Genomic DNA, 20,549 nt, shown 5'->3' with positions numbered 1-20,549 from the left:
CCAGGTTGCGTCCGCCTAGGTCTTCGCTACGCATGCGCAGCGGGGGTGGGCCGGGAGGTGGGACGGCCCGATTCTTCCGTGTGCCACCGCCGCCGCCTTAGCTTCACTGCTCTTGCTACTCCGGGGCTGCATTGCCGGCGTTAGCCGCGCGAGGGGAAAGGAGGGGACTGACGGAGCGTGCGTGCGCGGGGGTCCCCGCAGTCCCAGCAGTTCCTCTCGCGCGGGTTGGGCGGCGGGGGTCAGTAGCAGTCGGGGGAGGCCCTAGACGGCGCCATGTCGGCAGGCGGCCCGTGCCCGGCAGGAGCTGGAGGGGGCCCAGGGGGCGCCTCCTGCGCCGTGGGGGTCTCCCCCGGCGGGGTATCCATGTTCCGATGGTTGGAGGTGCTAGAGAAGGAGTTCGACAAGGCCTTCGTGGATGTGGATCTGCTCCTGGGTGAGATCGATCCGGACCAGGCGGACATCACTTATGAGGGGAGACAGAAGATGACCAGCCTGAGTTCCTGCTTTGCGCAGCTTTGCCATAAAGCCCAGACAGTGTCCCAAATCAACCACAAGCTAGAGGTGAGCTGTGGGCCCTGGAGGAGGTGGTATTCAGCCCCAGTCATCAGATCCCATTTAACGCACCGGGGAAACGACCCTAGAAAACTACCCACTGGGGCACCTGGGCTTCAAATGTGACAGGGGAGTGCGTGTGTATGTATGTGTAAAGGAAAAGAGTGAGGCGAAGTTGTAGAAAAAGGGGTGTAGATCGACCTGTGGGTGTCCCGGGGTCCTGTCAACCACCTTCCTATTATCTCTATGAGGAGGAAACAGGAACTGATTACACCATCCTACTGTGCATATAACATTAACAAACCGAAGACTTCAGCTCAAAGATTGTCAGTCCTAAGAATATCTTAGCCCACCTTGCAACATTTGAGTGCTTCTATGGATTTTCACATTGATAAACTAGGTTTGTGTATCATCAGACAGAGTTTTGATTGTTTTTAACTATTTCAGATCAACATTTGTTTTTGCACACAGACATACTATTCCTTGCATGCAGGAACAATTTAGGGAAATTCTATCAGAGCTCTTAGGAAAATTTAGCGGGATAAACAGGATAGTATCAGTGTCCTTTTCAGTGTACAGTTGGTCTTTAAATTACAGGCAGATACCACCAGAGTACTCTACAATTTTTCAAATGACTTATAACATTGAGGTTTTGTTTGTCCTTTACTATATTTCGCAATTTGGATTTATTTGTGAGAGCGTGTGAAGAATGGTCATTTGCTTTAGTCTCTAATCTTGGTTGTGGTTGTGGCTGTGGGTGGAGTGGTGGTGGTTCCAAAAAAAAAACCAAAAATCCTACTACACTGTGCAGAAAGTTAAATTAATGCATTATTACAGTATTGAGAAACATGGGAGATTAACAATATTACATAAAGAGCATTTTCTAACTAGATAATTTAAGAGAATGAATCTTGCATTTTAAAATAGATAAAAATAGGATAATCAGTAATGTGCAAAGCTCTTTGAACATTAGGTTTCCTAAGAAATCATCATTGCTATCAGTTGTAATGACTGAGAGTACCCATTGGATTCAAATCAATATGAATATCAGATGTATATCCTCTCTATGATTAGTGGTTAACATTCTTTTTCTTCCCTGTCATTTAGCCATGAAAAAGGTGGTATAATTCATCTGTGATTAGCATAGATGCAAATCAGAAATTTTGTTGAAAGAACTGTTCATTTCTTCTATCCTTTTTGAAAAGGTTGGAATGGAAGTGCTGATAGGAAGCTAATCACTTCTTGTTCTAGGTATATGAAGATGTTTCTTGATTTCTTGATTAGTGGTTATTTCTAGAAGATAGTTTATTTTTCAGGTGGTGAAAATGCATTTAATGGTTTTTAGAAATAGTACTTTAGCTTTAAATAACAGAACAAGAGTAGCTTTTGCCACATGAGAACTTTCATATCATTTACAACTGCAAGTATCTACTGAGGATAAAAAGCTTTTTAAAAATGAAACAATATCTACCTGATTTTTTAAATGACCAAAGGACACTTTCAACAGTGATATTTTGATGTCAAATATAAAATCTAATTTTGGAGAAAGGATTATTCTGAGAGTAGGGGATGGTGCTCAGTCTTTTTCATCTTTATTTTAGATGAGTATTACAGAGCTTTAATAAATTATGTATGTTCTTTTTCTCAGAAATTGTAATTACATATTCTGACTCCACATCCTGGCTTAGGAGGTGGCGTTATTTCTCAAAATAAGGAACGCTAGCCTGTCATGATGTGAGCATATTTCTTCAACATGCTTGAAACCCTTGACTTAAAAGATCTTAGAAAATGGGGAGGGGACATTTTGTTTTTGTGTCTTTTTCACTTACATTTGACTTATCTGTTTGTGGGGGTTAATCTTTCTACATTTAGCAGGTGTTACAGTTTTCATGGAATCGGTTATGTACTGCTGAGGAGAGAGGTTCATTGTCAGTAGTGCCTTTCAAGGTATATCTGCTGTTGGATTATCTGCAGAATTTCAGAGGTTGCTTCATATATTATTAACAGTCACCTGAAATCTTAGAAAAGATTTTCATACTTTCTAGCTCTGTTTTATTTCTCAATAAGTGGATTGAGTTAGTTCTCTTGTTTTAAGGATATGGACATTAAGGTATAGCATTTGAGAACATTTATGGTTTGATATAACAGGTGTGCACTGAATTTCAGTGGTTTTAGAGATTAATACTTTAAACCATATTACCATAATAAAATATTTTTATAATCAAAACACAGATACCTCCAGTGATAACTTATATTTAAATTGGCCTTGAGTGTCTTTGCAGATTGCTCCTTCTTCTGCCCAGTTATTGTGTCTTTAGGTAACACCATGTTTAATATTAATATAGTAGTTAGGAAAACAATTTTAGCTGCAAAAAAAAATCATAGGTTATATTTTAAAATACAATGTAAATGACATCTATGTTATTGCTGCTTGCCATAAGTTATATTTGGGGAGAGGGCTATTTATAAGGGGAAGGGGAGGGCAAAGAATATCAATATATTGAGGTAGTGCCATTTCGAATTACTCACATCTCTCTTACTTGCCCTACCCACCTGCTTGAGAATTCCTGCTATGGTAAGCTACTTGGTGATGGCTGTGCTGGAGTAACAGGTACTGATTGGGACAGTAGTAAGAGGAGTAGTAGTAACAGTAGTATTAGCGTGTTGGAGGAGAACAAAGATTGAGAACCAGTACTTCAGAAAAACCCATCTCTCTACCTGGAAATGCAGTTTTCTGCCTCTTTACCGCTTCTCTAAAATAACAGCAAAACAATACATCTGTCACATCCTCCTTTCCGTCAACAATTGCTGAATCAGTATACATCTTTTTAAAGCAATTTACTGTTCACAGCCATCAGTGGAGAAACTTTTAACTTTGGTCTAGAGACATGTTTATAATGAACTAATGATGTACTATTCTTTTACTGCTTTAAAGCTGTCCTGGTTTTAAACAAGCAGTGAGGCCATGTTGTAGCATTGAACTTGAAGGTTAATATTGATTCATTATGTATTTATTGAGCACTAATTATGGTACCAGATGCTGTACTGGATATTTGGGATACAATGGAGAGCGAAAATGGACACAGTCATTTCTTTTACAGAGCTTGGATTCTATTGGTTAGTTAATTGGAATAATTTATCACATAAGTGTGAAATTCCAACTTTGATGAGTGTTATGAAAGGTACATAGAATAATGAGAGCCTGTTCTGGGGGATCAGGAAGGCTTCCTTTTGGAAGTGACTATTGAATTAAGACATAAAGGATAGGTAGGAATTAATTAGGCCACAAGATACAGGAATATCATTCAGTCTTCCAGTAGAGAGAACAGAAAGTGGAAGATACCTGTGACGGGAAAGTCCATAATGCACTTGAAGAGCTGAAAGAGAGTTGGTAGGTATAACGAGAGCAGAGGGCCAGAGAAATGAGATGCAAGATCAGTTTGAACAGGTGGGTAGGGACCATATCTACTTGATTTTATTGGCCATGCAGTAGATTTGGGGGGCTGTATCATAGCATTGGGAAATGTTTTAAACTAGATGGTAACCTCGGGTATGAGATTAGAATAGCTTACTTAAGCTAGGGTAAGGAGAGAGTTTTGGATAATGAACAGAATGAACACAGGGAATCACTTAGGGGGTTCTTATTCTGATCCATATGAGAGGGTAGTGAGGGTAGAATAGTGCAGGGTAGGAAGGATAGTGCAGGTAGGATAGTGGGATGGAGGCGAGTGTTCAGAACAGGAGAGACTTGAGAGGTAAAAATAAACAGTCTAGAAGTGGATTGGAATGGAGGGATGAGGGAGTTTAGGATGACTCCAAAGATGTCAGTTGGCTGAATGGGTAGATGTATGTGAGTTATTATTAACAATAACTATATTGCTAAACTTACTGATCAATTAATTACTAATGGCCAAACTCTTAAGTGTTTTGCTTATATTGATTAATCTAATTCCCATGACAGTCCTGTGTGATAGGTTTAGTATTATTATTATTATTCCCATTTTACTCAGAATTAAGTAAGGAACCTCCAGAACTAGAGAAATCAGTTTCTCCAAAACACAGGCATTTATGCCTGGTGGGGTGAAGGAGGAGGTCGAGAGAAAAGCAGGCAGAAAGAGTGAATGTGGCTGGATAGATAGCGGGAAGGAGGAGTATGGGGTTACGGGGACGTATTGTTATAAAAATTTAACGTGTTTATAAGCCAATGAGATGTATCTAATTGAGAGGAAAGCTGAATATTCTAGCAAAAGAGAGGGATAATTAGTATTAGTAAGGTTTCTGAACAAAGAGAAGATCCAAGATACATGTAGAGAGAATGGCCGTACGTTGAAAGGACAGCTGTTGTACTTTGAGGCAGAGGGAGACGGTGTTGAAGGAGAGGGAAACAGTGAGAGCAGAGGGTGGGAGGTTGAGAGTTTTTGTCTGATGGTTTCTTTATTCTCTGTAAAATTGGAGCCTGGGACAACAGCTGTAAGTGGGTGAGAGTAATAAGAGCTTGGAGAGAGTGAAAAGATTTGAAATAGTTAGGGAAGAGTGGGAGAGCCAGCTGGCCAGAGAAATAGGACTGCCAGGCAACCTTGGGGACTTACTTGGAGCTAGTTATCATAAATTCATGGTACAACCAGTCTGCCCTGTTGTGGGACTTTCTCCAGCAATGCTTACTTGGTTAGTAATAGGCACAGAGATGACAGTAATAATCCAATGCCATAGCAAGGAGTTTGGTATGTAGACAAGAGTGTTACTGAAACGAAAATGGTAATGGGGATGAAGAAAAGGAGAAAATCTTCAATTAAAGAAGTAGAAACAGGATTTGATAGTTATGTATGTACAGATAAGATCATAGCAAATTAGACTGGACCCTAAATCCAATGAGATAGTCCTGATAAGAGACACTCAGGACACACAGAGACACTGAGAAGAAGGCTATCTGAAGAAAGAATCAGAGATTGGAATGACATGTCTACAAGCCAAGAAATGCCAAGGATTGCTGTCAACCACCAAAAACTGGGAGACAGGCATGGAGGACATCCAGAAGGAACCAATCCTTGATTGTGAGCCCCTGGCATCCTGAATTGTGAGAGAATAAATTTTTGTTCTTTTAAGCCACCAACTTTGTGGGGATTTGTTATGATAGCCCTAGGAGACTTAGACCCTTTTACTGAAGTAAGGAATCCAGGGGAAGGAACAGGTCTGGCAGGAAAGATAATGAGTTGAATTTAGGAGATTGTGCATAGTTGAGGTCCTTATCCTTTCTTGCATATTCCTAACATAGTCTCCTAGTTGCTTCTTACCCACTCCAAACCATCCTTTCATTGTCAACATCATTCTAAAATGTTTCATTTTAACGGTTCATATCAAAAAAAGGGCAACTCTGATTCTGGTCACTCTTCTTTTTATACTCCCCTTTTACTCACTGGCTAAAATTCAAATTCTAGCATGGCAGTCAGTGCCCACCCAGTGTGTGTGTCCTTATCCCTTGTCACCCCTTTGTAGTTGCTTTTGCCTTTTCATAGAACTGATGTGTGTGCAGTTCTCTAAATAGGCCTCGCTCTTGCATGGCATCGTGACTTTAACATAGGCTTTTGTGTATAATGCCTTCTCTGTCCCCTTTGTCTACAGTATCACACACCCACTCATCTGCCAAGGTACCACTTACGTCACCATCTCTGAAGGCTGTCCTCACCCCATTTATCTCTGCTCTCTATAGGCAGAGGCTGGCAACACCTTTAACTCGGACTGTTAAATTGGTTACGTTGCGCTCTCACTAGTGGTTGCCACAGCTCTTTACCTCTAGAAGGTAAGCTCTTTGACGGTCAGGATGATGGCTTAGGTAAAATAATCTCAACATCAGATGCTTTGTGAAAGCTGACTTCAGGTAGGAACATTTTCTCTTCGTGAACCCATTTTGGTTTCTAACATTTGGTTGGTTTTTTCCCTGTTGTACTTTCAAACCTTATTGACTAGTGACATTCCTTTGAGTATGGCTATCCGGTTGACTTACATGTGGATTACAGAATTGGTGTTTTGCTGGCTCCTTTTTAAAATTGGAAATTTGAAACTCACACATTAAATACCAACCTTTCTGACCTATTTACGTCCTTTTCTCAGTTGTGAGGGGTTTTCATTTCTCAGACCTTTCCCTACTCTATATATTAGCTGATCTCCAGTCAGTACTGGGGTGAATTTCTCCTCTCTGACTGACCCTTTCACTTTTTTTTTTTTTTTAAGTTTTTATTTAAATTCCAGTTAGTTGACATACATTGTAATATTCGTTTTGGGTATACAATATAGTGATTCAGCACTTGCATACATCACCCAGACTTTCACTTCCTTTTTTTTTTTTCACTTCTCTTTGAATTGGGACATCACACATGCCTCTAAAATAGTGTTTATGACACTCTCCATCATAATTAGAAATGTCATTTTATCTCTTTATCAGACAGTGAAATTCTTAAGGGCAGAATTCATGTCTTATTCATCTTTTTGTCTCCGGATCCCAGCACACAGCATGTACTCAATAGATGTTTATTTGAATGAATAAATTGTTTGAAACACTTTTAGTGTTCTGCCATGAATCGTCCCAGGAGTACCAGTAATCATTCTATAATACAGGTTTCATGAGAGCCAGGCTGGTGTCTGTCTTATAATATCCATAGTGTCTAATGCAGTGTCCACCACATTGCTGAATGACTGAATCTGCAAGTTCATTAATTCCCTGTATGTAATTCACCAGGATATGATTTGTGAGTTAATGTTTCATGGTATTCCACTTGAAGAAAAAATTGAAACTGTGACTAAAATAACATTAAACATCATTATATGAGAGTATTGTGTATGGATTTAGTGTGCTTGTGACATTTTTAAAATAATGGGTGAGTTGAATCTCCTCACCCTACCTCCAGTTTGCTCATAGAGCAACTGAGTTCTTTAACATTAAAATGGAAACAAGAAACATTTCATGTTGTTGGGACTTCATTTTGTGGTTAACATCAAAGTAATTTAACTTTCAAAAACACATCACGGATTTATCTACTTGTTTCTATTTCAAATCCACCCCCATCCTAGTTCATTCACTTTGTCTCCTTTATTACACACAGCTGCCTTTTTTTGAGACATAAATTTGATCATGTCTTTCTGCCTAAAATTTCTCAATTATACCATGAATAAAATTCAGACTCCTCATTATGGCTGACAAGCTCTGTATAATCTGACCTGTGGATATGTCTTCAATGACCTATCTTACTATTCTTTTCTCTTGTTTTGTGTGGTCTAGGCACATGGGCCTCTCTTCAGACTCTAAGACAACAGTTCTCAAACATTTTGGTCTCAGGACCCGTTTACACTATACAAATTATGAGGTCCCCAAAAAGGTTTTTTTTTTTTTTTTATGAGTTATATCTATTGGTGTTTACGGTATTAGAAATTAAAACTGAGAAAACCTTAAATATTTATTGCATCAGTTAAAAATAGCAACAGTAAGCCTATGAGATGTTAATATAAATATCATTTTTAATGAGAAAATAACTTCAAAAAAAGAGTAGCATTGTTTTACATGTAAAAATTATTGTTAAATATCTGGCTTACCAGAAGGCAGCTGGATTCTTATATGTGCTTCTGCATTCAAACAGTTGTGATACAAGGTTTGGGTTATAGCCTAGAAAGAATGTTTGACCTCACCAGAAATAAATAGTTGGATAAGGGAGAAGTATTTAATAACCTTTTCAGATAGTTGTGGATATTTTTCTTTGATATTAAAAGGTAATTTCTTGGGGTGCCTGGGTGGCTAAGTTGGTTAAGCGTCCAACTCTTGATTTTGGCTCAGGTTGTGATCTCAGGGTCATGAGATCCAGCCCTGAGTTGGGTTCTGCGCCCAGTGGGAAGTCTGCTTGAGATTCTCTCCCTCTGCACCTCCAGTCCATGCATACTCTCTCTCTCTCACACAAAATAAGTAAAATCTTTTTTGAAAAGGTAATTTCTTAAAGGTTAGTTATAGTGTGTGGAGTCTAAAACTCTTTTCAGTGAAGTTTTCATCCACTCTTAGAATAAAATAATGTGTAGTCATTGAGTGACTCTTTTACTAAGTCATGGTGTTGACATTATGGATTGGTCATTTTGAAAATACTGGTTTGCTGAGTTATGCAGATTTTCTAAATGTGGGCACATCTCATTATACAATATTTTAAAAATTACATTTGGGGCACCTGGGTGGCTCAGTCGGTTAAGCGTCTGCCTTTGGCTCACGTCATGATCCCAGGGTCCTGGGATCAAGCCCCACATCAGCCTCTCTGCTCAGCGGGGAGCCTGCTTCTCCCTCTCCCTGCTGCTTCCCCTGCTTGTGCGTGCGCGCTCTCTCTCTCTCTGTCAAATAAATTAATTAAATAAATAAAATCTTTAAAAAAATAAAATAAAAGTCACATTTGTTAATATTACCAGTCTTATTAGAAAAATCTTTAAGTGTTTGGAATCTCTCAAGCTCATGGTGATGGATTCAGTTTTTCCAAAATTCTAATTTTCATTTGAAAACACAGATTTTTATCATTGCTGCTGGTTGTTTGCCTTGAAGTAACGGATTCACTTAATTATTCTCAAGAATATTTCCACTAAACTGAGGGCCTCAGAGGTGAGGGGGGCGGGGGAATGGGATAGACCGGTGATGGGTAGTAAGGAGGGCCCGTATTGCATGGTGCACTGGGTGTTATACGCAACTAATGAATCATCGAACTTTACATCGGAAACCGGGGATGTACTGTATGGTGACTAACATAATATAATAAAAAAAATTTAAAAAAAGAATATTTCCACTAAATACATTAATCTTAGTAACTGTATTTGCTCTTCTTTCAAGTAAAAATGATGTTCCATGAAAAAAAATGTTTGGTTTTGCAGCTCAAGCAATTGCATAAGTGCTTTTTCTTGGGACAACATGGTTTGCTATGCAGCATATACGCTTTACAGACACTTCCCATTTCATCACACAGAATATTAAAAAGACGCACTCAAGGGTTGAGACTTTAAAAATTAATAATTTATACTGCTTTATCATGGGCATTCTTAAATGAACTTTTTTTTTAAACTGTGAGCACGTAGTGGTGAAGAGAACACTGCATTGACTTGTACTAAAGTGCTATCATTTTACTCATCATTGCTTTTTGCACCGTTAGTACAAATGTCAGCATCGTGAAAAAGGCAAATAGTGTTTTATTATTATTAAAATAGTTTTGATCTTGTGGATGCCCTGGAAAGGTCCCACAGACCTGTGAGAACTGCTGCACTGATAGTAAAGGGAACACTTCCCAGAAGAACCATACTCTTCCACCCCGCTAATTCCCTTCTTTTTGTTTCTTTCATACAGCTTATGCTTTGTAATTATATATTATATTACTTGCTTGTGATGACCTTGGACAAGTTACTTAACCTCTCTGTGTTCCAGTTTCCTTCTCTGTACAAAAAATTGTCTCTCTCGAGGCTTAGCATGAGGATTAAGACAATTAAAATATGCATATGTTCAAAACAGTGCCTGGCGTCTAGTTATGCTATTATTACGTATGGCATTCATTTTCTTTACGTACCACCTCCTGCACAAGGCCACCATAAGCTTTGCAGGGCAGGACCCACATATGTTTCATCTACCAGTGTATCCCCAGAACCTGGCCAAGTGCTTGACATATGGTTGGTGGTTGATAAATACTTTTTGAACGAATGTATTTTAAAAATAAAAATAAGTTTGCTTGTCTTAAGCTGCAGAGCAGTTTGGAGAGATATGATGACAGATGAAGTTAGTGGTCCTTATGCTGAGATCGAGAGGAAATTAGAACAAATAGGTGGCGTTTTCTCACAGAACTTTTGTAAGCCAGATGAGCAGACTGTCTCAGCAGCCAACTTGCAGTCAAGAGGAACATTATTTCCTATCTCAAGGGGCGGCAGAGGTTTTTATATTTGACCTGTGAATATATTTTCTGTTTGGTCACAGTCTTTGTTTTAGAATAGGACTTCTTGGCTTTCTGTAATCTTGGGTAGTAGGAGCAATGCTGACCACCTTAGGCATACGGAGAAAGAGAAAACAGAGGGAGATTGAGTGTTAACTCATATTAGCTCTAAGACTTTGTTCTGCTATGTGGAAGGAGAAGAAGAAAAACCAGGGAATGGATCAAAATCCTTTTGTAAGCTACATTATCCCCTTGACTTTTGTCACAGGAGAAAAGGCCACGTGAAGAATATGGTTCTGTTCTGCTTCTGCTGTCGGGCAGGATCCTTTATGCAACAATTTCTGTGATACTTTCTTTTAAAAGTTTAGGTCTGGGAGAGAGAGTTTCACCAGATAAAATGGCATTGCTTCTTTTAATGAGACAAGGAGAATTATATAATATATAAAGGGTCTTCTATTTATAGGAAACTAGTATTAAATTTAATACACAAAAACAGTATTAGGATGATATTTTTATAGTGATATTGTGCCATGTCTATCTGTTTGTTTTTTACATTTATTTATCTTATGAGCTTTAAAGCCTTTTGGGAAGTAGGTGGGTATAGATGATCCATTTTAGATATTGGTATTAAATGGCATAATTGCTAGAGATTTAAATTCTAATCTGTCATCCTAAACTCCATTTCCAAACATAAAAAAAATATAGACGTTTAAAAGCATACTTGTTTCCTTTTAGTGATGACCTTTCGTACACGTACTTTAAGACAGAAGGTGTGGAAACGTTTATAGGTAAATGTGAAATTATATTTACTTCTTTGTCAGCAGCTTTCTGTGCTGTTGTTCATTACAGTTAACTGCTATTTGGAGTCAACTATTTTCTCTGTAATTCTTAAGCAACTTGGGGAATGTATGCTTTTGTGTGCATGCATGTCTGTGCCTGCGTGTGTGTCTTTTTGTGCATATGCATGAGCCCCTGTGTGTGTGTGGGGGGGGTTGCTGGCTAGATGAGGGTGTTCTGAGTCTCTTGCTTAAAGCCCTGTCTGTCTGAGATTTGGGGATGTGATCTCATTTGGAGCTCCTGCGCTGCTTTGTCACCATTTCCCTATTACTGCCAGGATTACGCAGGGTGTCAGGAGGTCTGCGTTTTAATGCCATTTGTAATTTGGGGCAACTCACGTAATCTCTCTGGTCCTTAGTTTCTTCATGTGCAAAATGAAGTTGTTTTACCAGATTTTTTTAGGTTCTTATTTGGGCCCTCTAAAATGTGTTACTGAAAGAGCTGAAGGACATGCTGAAACTAATGATTGATCTAGATCCAAGTTCCCTGCCGTGCAATATGAGGTTTGCTGGTTCCTTGTCTCAGTTTGATCTTCTCCTGAGCTAGAGGTTTTTGGGGAGTGCTTAAGGTAAACTAATTGGCATTTTTATCCATAAGACTGTTAAATAAAAACTAGTTTATGTTTAGAAAGAAAAAAATATAACGTGTATTTTTAGAAGAGAACATGGACAGAGGATTAAAGTCTAGACAAAGTGGAAAAATAGGAAACTTAAAATACAAAAATTCCTTTGATTTTGGTGCCACACAGTGGAATCCAGTAGTGACGGATTATTTTAGAGAGGAATTATCTTGTTGGAAAAGTTTGGGTGTTTGAAAGAGTGTGAGATGACAAATAGAAAAGTAACAGCTCCATTAAATACAGATAAGTGGGGGTGATAATGCTGTAATGTTATTTAGATAGACTACTTCTCTGTCTTTTTCTTTTTTGGGAATACTTCATTCCTACCTTGCGAAATATGCCGTAAATTTTCATCTGTCTCCACACTCCATTCGGGCTGGACCACACGCTGAGAATCACTGCTTTAGAAAATCTCATCAGTGGTTGATTTAATGGCTTGGGTGTAGTGAAGGCCGTGGTATTAAGTAAGGCCCGGAGACCCTCCTAGGATAAGATCATTTTATCCTTACTGTCGAGGAAAAGAATGTCTTGATGGTCAGCTTTGTTTTATTTTTTCTGTAAATGAATCTTCAAGATCAAATGTAGGAAAGTGAAAATTTTATCCCAAATTAAGGCTGTATTTAACATAGTTTTTAACTGTTTTTGGTTTTGCTTTTTAAAGCATTTTTGGGATATTGCTTGAAAATTTAAGTAAGAGTTGAAGGTTGAAATCAGCTGTTTCCTTTAAACTTTCAGTCTTTACTAGTTCTAGTGTTGCCAGGGTAAGACAGTCAGGTGAAAGATACTCAGGCTTTTTTATGATCAGACTGATTTTGAGTCTGTTACTTATTAGCTGTGTGATTTTGGGCAAATTGTTTAAACTCTGACTTCCAGTTTCCTTAACTATTAAGAAAAAACTTGGAGAGTAAGAATTACAGTTAATGTATGGTGTGTATATGCCTGCCATATGGTATATAGATACTTGCTTTGTGGTAGCTGTGAATATTGTTAGTAAGTTAAACATGTGTATTGTAGCTATAGAAACACATTCTTTCCCCTTATGGCCAGCTGCTTGATAACACTTCCACTGCCTTGCCCTGTGAGTAATTGGGTTCAAAGTGCTGTTTTGCTGCTGACCAGTTGGGTAGTCCTGGATATAAAAACAATTTTGATTGGCCTTGGTTTCATTATGAAAATAGTAATTGTCATAATCATAGTCTTTATGTTCTCTAAGATCTCTTTAACTTCTATAATTTGGTGATGTTAGGAATGTAACCATCAAATAAAATATGGAAATTTCTAATCTTGACATAAAATTTATCAATGACTGTTTTCTTAGCAACTGAAATGCTTACATCTTAGACAAGAAAAGAGTTACTTAAATATTACTAAATTTAGAGTAAATTTGAAATACTTGTTTGAAAAATAAAATTGGGCTTTGAATTTTATTTTACTTTATTTTTCTTGGTAGATACAATGTACTTTATTGATGTACATAACAAAGTAGGGCTCCCTAAGCCCCTCTCCTTCTTCAGAGGATTTAGGAGGGAAACTTGTTACGGTCAAGAGATTCTCATTGTATTGGGGGATAATTTGGGGCAAGGACTCTCCAGCAGCTGAGGGCTCTGTCTTCCTTTTGTGCTCTCACCGGGGCTGGTGGTCCAGGGGGCTCTTACTTCTTGGAGGCCACGTGGACCATAAGATCTACCACCTGGTTGTTGTAGCCAAATTCATTGTCATACCAGGAAATGAGCTTGACACAGTGGTCATTGAGGGCAATGCCAGTCCCAGCACTGAAGGTGGAAGAGTAGGTGCCACTGTTAAAGCTGTAGGAGACAACGCGGTCCTCAGTGGTGCCCAGGATGCCCTTGAGGGGGTCCTCTGATGCCTGCTTCACCATCTTCTTGATATCATTGTATTTGGCAGTTTTCTTTAGGCAGCAGGTCAGATCCATGACTAACATGTTGGGGGTGAGGACATGGAAGGCCAAACCAGTGAGCTTCCCATTCAGGTCCCAGATAACCTTGCCTCCATCCTTCGCTGTAGAAGCAGGGGTGATGTTCTGGGCAGCCCCTCAGCCATCACGCCACAGCTTCTCAGAGGGGCCATCCGCGGTCTTCTTGGTGGCATGGATGGCATGGGACTGTGTCATTAGTCTTTTCATGTTACCCAAGTTGTCGTGAATGATCTTGGACAGAGGGTCCAGGCAGTTGGTGGTACAGGAGGCATTGCTGATGGTCTTGAGGGAGTTGTCATACTTCTCATGGTTCATGCTCATCACATACATGGGCCATCATCAAAAGGGGCAGAGGTGATGACCCTCTTGGTCCCACCCTTCAGGTGAGCCCCATCCTTCTCTATGGTAGTAAAGATACCAGCGGATTCCACAACATACTCAGCATCAGCATCACCCAATTTAATGCTGGAGGGATTTCCCTTCTGGAAGATGGAGATGGGCTTTCCATTGATGACAAGTTTTCTGTCCTCAGCCTTGACTGTGCCTTTAAATTTGCCGTGGGCGAAGTCATACTGGTACACATAGACCATGTAGTTGAGGTTAGTGAAGGGGTCGTTGATGGCAACAGTGTCAACTTTGCAAGAGTTAAAAGCAGTCGTGGTGACCAGGTACCCAAGATGGCCCAATCCAAATCCCACTGGTACTGAACAAAAAGATGCAGCTGTCTGTTGAACAAGGAGAAACAGAGAGCCTGGGCTTCTCTTTGTAAAGAATTTTTACTTACTTTTTAAGTTAGGTAACCTCTTCAAAAATTATTTATCTTAATGAAGAGTCCATGTTTGTAATAGGCCACATTCAAAAGACCTCTGTACTACCCTGTTTTCCTTGCCCTTTTAAAATTATAATCATTTCTGACTTAAATATTAGTCTGCCAAATTAATTAATGAATACCACTTATGCCTTTTTAACTTCTTTGTTAACTTGTTTTACTCAGTTATTAATAACTCATGAAATTTTTGGTTTGAAAGATAAATCATATTGGGATGACCAGGCAGTATTCGCCTTTTGAAACATACTGCATACCCCTTGTCACAAAGATTTAATTAAGTAAACCTAATTAAACCTTTAAAGATTTAAAAAAAATTTTTTTAAGTTATCTCTATACTTAGCATGGGTCTCGAACTCACACAACTGCAGGATCAAGAGTCAACATGCTCTAATGACTGAGCAAGCCAGGCACCCTTAACTAAACCTTTAGATCTAACTTTCAGTTATAGATCTACATAGAGGAATATATTCCAGATCTGCATAGAGGAATGTATTAAACAACACTGTAAAGAATAAGATAAATACAGAATAAAAGTCACTGTAATGAAAAAAGAGGTAAGGGTTGTGATAGATTAAATGGCTTATTTTAAACTATTTCTGGGTATAGGTTCACTTTAGCATAAGCTTCATATTGTTCAAAAAGAGTGTGTATTATTCAAATATTTGTTTTCCTTTTGTGATTACTTTGTTTCAAAGACTATAAAAACCTATAGGTTTTTGAGTTTTTTATTCTTTTTGAACTAAGAAGGACTTTCCAGACACTAATTTTTTTTTTTTAAGATTTTATTTATTTATTGGACAGAAATAGACAGCCAGTGAGAGAGGGAACACAAGCAGGGGGAGTGGGAGAGGAAGAAGCAGGCTCATAGCGGAGGAGCCTGACGTGGGGCTCGATCCCGTAACGCCGGGATCACGCCCTGAGCCGAAGGCAGACGCTTAACCGCTGTGCCACCCAGGCGCCCCCAGACACTAATTTTTTTAAAAGATTTTATTTATTTATTTGAGATAGAATGTGAAAGAGAGAGAACAAGGGGGGGGCAGATGGAGAAGGAGAAGCAGACTCCCTGCTGAGCAGGGAGTCCAATGTGGGGCTGCATCCCGGGACCCTGAGATCATGACCTGAGCCAAAGGCAGACGCTTAACCAACTAAGCCACCCAGGCGCCCCAAGACTTACTTGTACTTTAAAGGAGCAGTCTTCAAAATGTACTGAACATTGTCAAGTAAGAGGTGATTTTAAATGTTTGTAAGTTTTTTGGTAGGCATGGTTTTTATTAAATGGAAGAAGATCTGTAAGACATATTTATCATACATGTAAGGTTTTTGTTTTCTTTTCTAAGTTTTTCAGTTAGGAGTATTTGTGAAAGACATGGTGTGAAAACTGTTACATACACTTTTAGAAGGCAATGGAAATGACGTTCTACTTTAATCTCTTGTGTATATTTTTTATATTTAGAGAACAGAGTCAACTATTAGCGTAATTATTTCTTTTAGCATTTGAATCTTTTTTTTTAAGTTGAAGTATAGTTGACACTCAATGTTACATTAGTTTTAGGTGTACAACATAATGATTCAACAACTCTATATGCTCTGCCATGCTCAGCGTTAAGTGTAGCTACCATCTTTTACCATACAGTGCTATTATAATACCATTGACTATATTCCCTATGCTGTACCTTTCATCCTGTGACTTACTCATTCTATAACTGAAAGCCTGTACCTTTCATTCCCCTTCACCCCTTTTTGCCCATTCCCCTGCTCTTAATGTGTTTGTGTGTGTGTGTGTGTGTGTGTGTGTGTGTGTGTTTGGAGGGAGGGGGAGAGAGAGAGTGGGCTTGCAAGAATAAGAAAAAAATAGATACTCCTGTAGAAAAATAGGCAAGAGACTTGATAGGCATTTCACAAAACAGAATATCCAGATGGCCAATAAAAATATGAAAAAGGTGATTAACCTTATTAGTAATCAAGAAGGTTTAATTAAAATCGTGATGGAATTCCACTGCATTCCTGCCAGAATGGCTAAAAGTAAAAAGATTGACAGTGCCAAGTGAAGGCAAGGATGGGAAGCTGTCAGAGTTCTCCTATGTGGGGGGCATGTTAGTTGCACAATCACTTGGAAAACTGGCCTTATTTATCAAGGTTTAACATATACATACACTGTAAACCAGCAGTTTCCCTCCTAGATATCTACTTGATAGAAGTGTATTGCGTATGTACAAAAAGACAGGTTCATACCAATATCAATTTAATAGTCAAAAACTGGAAAACAGCATAGATATCCATCAAAAAGAATGAAAATGATAAATTTTGGTATAATCATTTAGTGAACACTATATAATAGTGAAAATGAATGAACTGCAGCTGTACAAAACATGAATGAATCTCATAAACATAATCTTAAGGCAAAAGCCAGGCATGAGTGAATGCGTACCATATGATTCTATTTATATAACATTCAAAACCAGGCAAAACTAGCTGTGATGTTAGAGTTCAGAGTATCACTCTAATGGTTATGTCTGTGGGTGAAAGTGAAGGTAGTGATTGGGAAGGAGCTACAAGGAGAGTCCTTGAGCGCTAGTACTGCCCTGTTTCTTTATCTGGGTGGTAGTTCAATAGATACATTTATTTTTTGGAATTCATTGTGTGTGTACTTCTCTGATGTAAGTTATACATAAATGAAAATATTATAAAAAGGAATGAGGAAGTTCTTCTGATATGGAGCGATCTCTAAGAATTAACACAAGCAAGATGCAGCAGTGTTTATATTATGAAACATTTTGGTTTATATTTAGAGCATGCCACCTCTTTTCTTCTACCTCTGGTTGTTACCCAAGCCCCAGTCCTTGGCCATCTGTTTTCTCTCTAATTCAGTCTTAGGATATAAATTCCTGTCTCCATGCTTCTTGTGCCAACCCTAGTCCCGATTAATCACTTGTTTTTTTCGTTTTTTTATTTCCAACATTCCGTGGGATAGTTCCTGTTGATTATGTCATGGCTGACACAAAAATCAAACGTGTAAAACTGAACTCATCTGTCTTCCTCCCTCATGTCTAAATAAGCTACCATACTGATCTTACTATTTCCTTCAATGGCTTCACTGTTCTCTAAGCTTGAAATATTTGTCATTGTTGATCTAATTTTCCACTGGACATTCAGTCTGTGTTGCCAACAATTTCCTTTCAGCATCGTGAAATGCTTTGTTTTCATTTACTAAATTACCACGATCATGTCATTTGGAAAGCTACGATAGGGTGTTGGTAATGTCCCTATCTTCACCTTTCCTGCAAATAGCATGTTGCTAAAATGTCATTGGAAGAAAATGTTTCAAAGTTATCCAGTGATGATGGTTGCATTAACTCTATGAATATACTAAAAACTGCTCAATCGTACACCTTAAAAAGAGTGCATTTTATTGTAGGGGAATTATATCAATAAAGCCGTCATTAAAACAAAAGCAAAAATGTCATTGAGAGCATGTAGTGATTTTCAGTGGGCTTAAATCTCAGTTTTGGTCTTTCATCCAGAGCTAGTCATTTATCCAGCTTCACTTTCCTGTCCGGTCTTGGGCATTCTGTCAATAGAGGACTTCTCGGAGTAGTCGAATCTTCTTGATAGTAACATCTTCATATTTGTAGTAAGTGCTTTCATGCCTAAGATTAATAATCTTATGAGACTAGTCAAAGCCGTGGATATTATCCCTGTTTTAAAATTGGGGAAACCAGTGAAGACAGAGTGATTTATCTGGAAGCACAGGGCTAGTTTTAGAATTCATTTCAACTCAAGAATATTTCTTGAACATCTTTTATGTACTAGGTACTGATTGGTGCTGTTGGGATGTAGAGATGTATTTCAGTCCTTTGGTCGCTATACCCAGAGAATTAACCGAAGTTGCTTCTGGTTTCTTTCTGCCTCTCCTAGTCTTCTTTCCATCTCTAGACTGCTTTACTGCTTCTATTTTGTCCTTGTCACTTCAAAGCACTTCTGAACTCTCTTTCCCTCACTGACCCTCTTCAAACCTTCCTTTGCTTTGAATTCCTTGGGATGACCCATTCTAAATATATCTGTAACTTGCCACATTTTTCTTTAGTGGGCTTGCATTTACATCACCTCAGTTGATAAGAAAGCTTCTCCAAGACATATATAATTATCATCTATAATTTTAAATGTATTTTCCACACTTTTCTCATTGAGCCCCTTGATGCTTAGTATAATTATGTTGAATTAAATAGAAAACTCAGGCCTTTTCTTGAGCTTTAATCTATCGGCCAGTTGGGAAGACCAGACCCACAAGAAACACATCCCGTGCACAACTGTAAAACACATCAATTGTGAAAAATAAAAATTCAACTTGAATGGCTAAGTGGTTCTGAGGAGTTGTTCTGCTATAGCAGAACTGTTACTTACAGTTAATTCTGATATTTAGGCTCATTGTGACCTCAGTGGCTCCCACCTTAGCACCTAAAATAATTAACTAGTTAGTGGGTTGATTGATATGCACTAGTATTCTCTGGGGTGGCCACTTGCCTCTCCTTTAATTACCATTAATGTTAGTGGACCACTGTGGCACATATGTTATCCCTGAGGATGATGAACCATCTGATACCTTTATATTTACATAAACTTTGTAGGTAAAGGTGAAACAGTGAAAAGCCCTCTTCAAGTAGGCAAAGTAAAATGGAAGTAGCATTCTTTGTTATTAGGGTGATACTGTTTAAGGGGGTACCTGGCTGGCTCAATTGGAAGAGAATGGGACTCTTGATCTCGCGGTTTTGAGTGTGAGCCCTACACGGATGTAGAGATTATAAATAAATGTACAGATTATAAACAAACAAGCAAACAAACTTTATTTTAAAGAAAGAAGATACCGTTTATGGTGGAGTTGGTTCTCTTGCCACTCAAATCATCCTACCTGTGCTATTGAATTTATGACTATTTAGTTGGATGTCTCATAACTCAGTTCATCATTCATTCTGGTGTTCATCTGTTCATTTTAAAGGTCTCTCTGTGTCCTCTTTGAATAATTATTAGAGTCAAAATGAAGGAAATTAGCTTACTTGATGTTTTTCATTATTGTTTTAAAGGCCCAGTTGGTAGATCTGAAATCTGAACTGACAGAGACCCAGGCAGAGAAGGTTGTATTGGAGAAGGAAGTCCACGATCAGCTTTTACAGCTGCACTCAATCCAGCTTCAGCTCCATGCTAAAACTGGTCAGAGTGTTGACTCTGGTACCATTAAGGCAAAACTGGTAAGTAGTTTAGAAGGTAAATATACTTACGTGTATTGTAGACGGGGAAAAGGACAGTTTTTAATGAGGCTCTGAATATAGAAGGTAATATGTGCTTATTGTGGGAAATTCAGAAAACGCAGGAAATGTAAAGATCTTTATGGTCATCCACAGTCTCATTACCTAGAGGTGAGAAGTGATAATACCAATTGATAAGTAGTTGATACTTTGAAAATATCTATGTAAATACATTTAAAAGATATTTGTGATTATAACATGTAAACTTTTTTTTTTTTTTTTGCCGTATTGGATCAGTTAGGATTAAGTTCAGCTGCATATAACAGAAATCTAAATAACACTGGAATTATTTTTGAAGAGTGCAAATTATTTTTTCTCAAGTCCCGAGATAGGTAGTCCAGAGCTGATATGATAGCTCTATAGATATAACTAGGTATATCCCGGGTGCTTTTTGTTGTTGTGCTCTGCCATTTTTAGCTCATGGCTTCCGTCCTTAGGATTTCTTCATTCCAGGCAGCAAGAGGGAAGGATGAAAAGGGCAAAAGGACGCTTCTGCTGCATTAGGACGCTCAGGCTGCATTAGCCTTCTTTAAAGAACTTTTCACGAAGT

At 38.5% G+C, this 20,549-nt stretch overlaps 1 protein-coding gene and 1 pseudogene across 2 annotated transcripts in view; one reads left to right on the top strand and one right to left on the bottom strand.

Moving 5' to 3' along the window:
* Positions 1 to 66: 66 nt before the first annotated feature.
* Positions 67 to 20,549, top strand: part of GOPC (golgi associated PDZ and coiled-coil motif containing) — a 40,196-nt gene continuing 19,713 nt past the window's right edge. The window contains exons 1-2 of one of the 2 annotated variants that reach the window (XM_045798544.2): positions 67 to 561; positions 19,778 to 19,942. In XM_045798544.2, coding sequence (XP_045654500.1) covers positions 274 to 561; positions 19,778 to 19,942 — 453 coding nt within the window. In that variant the 5' untranslated portion in view covers positions 67 to 273. The remainder of the gene's footprint in view (positions 562 to 19,777; positions 19,943 to 20,549) is intronic. The other variant, XM_045798545.2, reaches the window with a different exon arrangement.
* LOC123792994 (glyceraldehyde-3-phosphate dehydrogenase pseudogene) lies at positions 13,508 to 14,547 on the bottom strand (annotated as a pseudogene).

This window comes from Ursus americanus, chromosome 11 (assembly GCF_024610735.1).
Source record: "Ursus americanus isolate L20-20 chromosome 11, mUrsAme1.1.p, whole genome shotgun sequence".
Taxonomy (NCBI): domain Eukaryota; kingdom Metazoa; phylum Chordata; class Mammalia; order Carnivora; family Ursidae; genus Ursus; species Ursus americanus.
The sequence above is the reverse complement of the archived record's forward strand: the minus strand, read 5'-3'. Positions and strand labels throughout refer to the sequence as shown.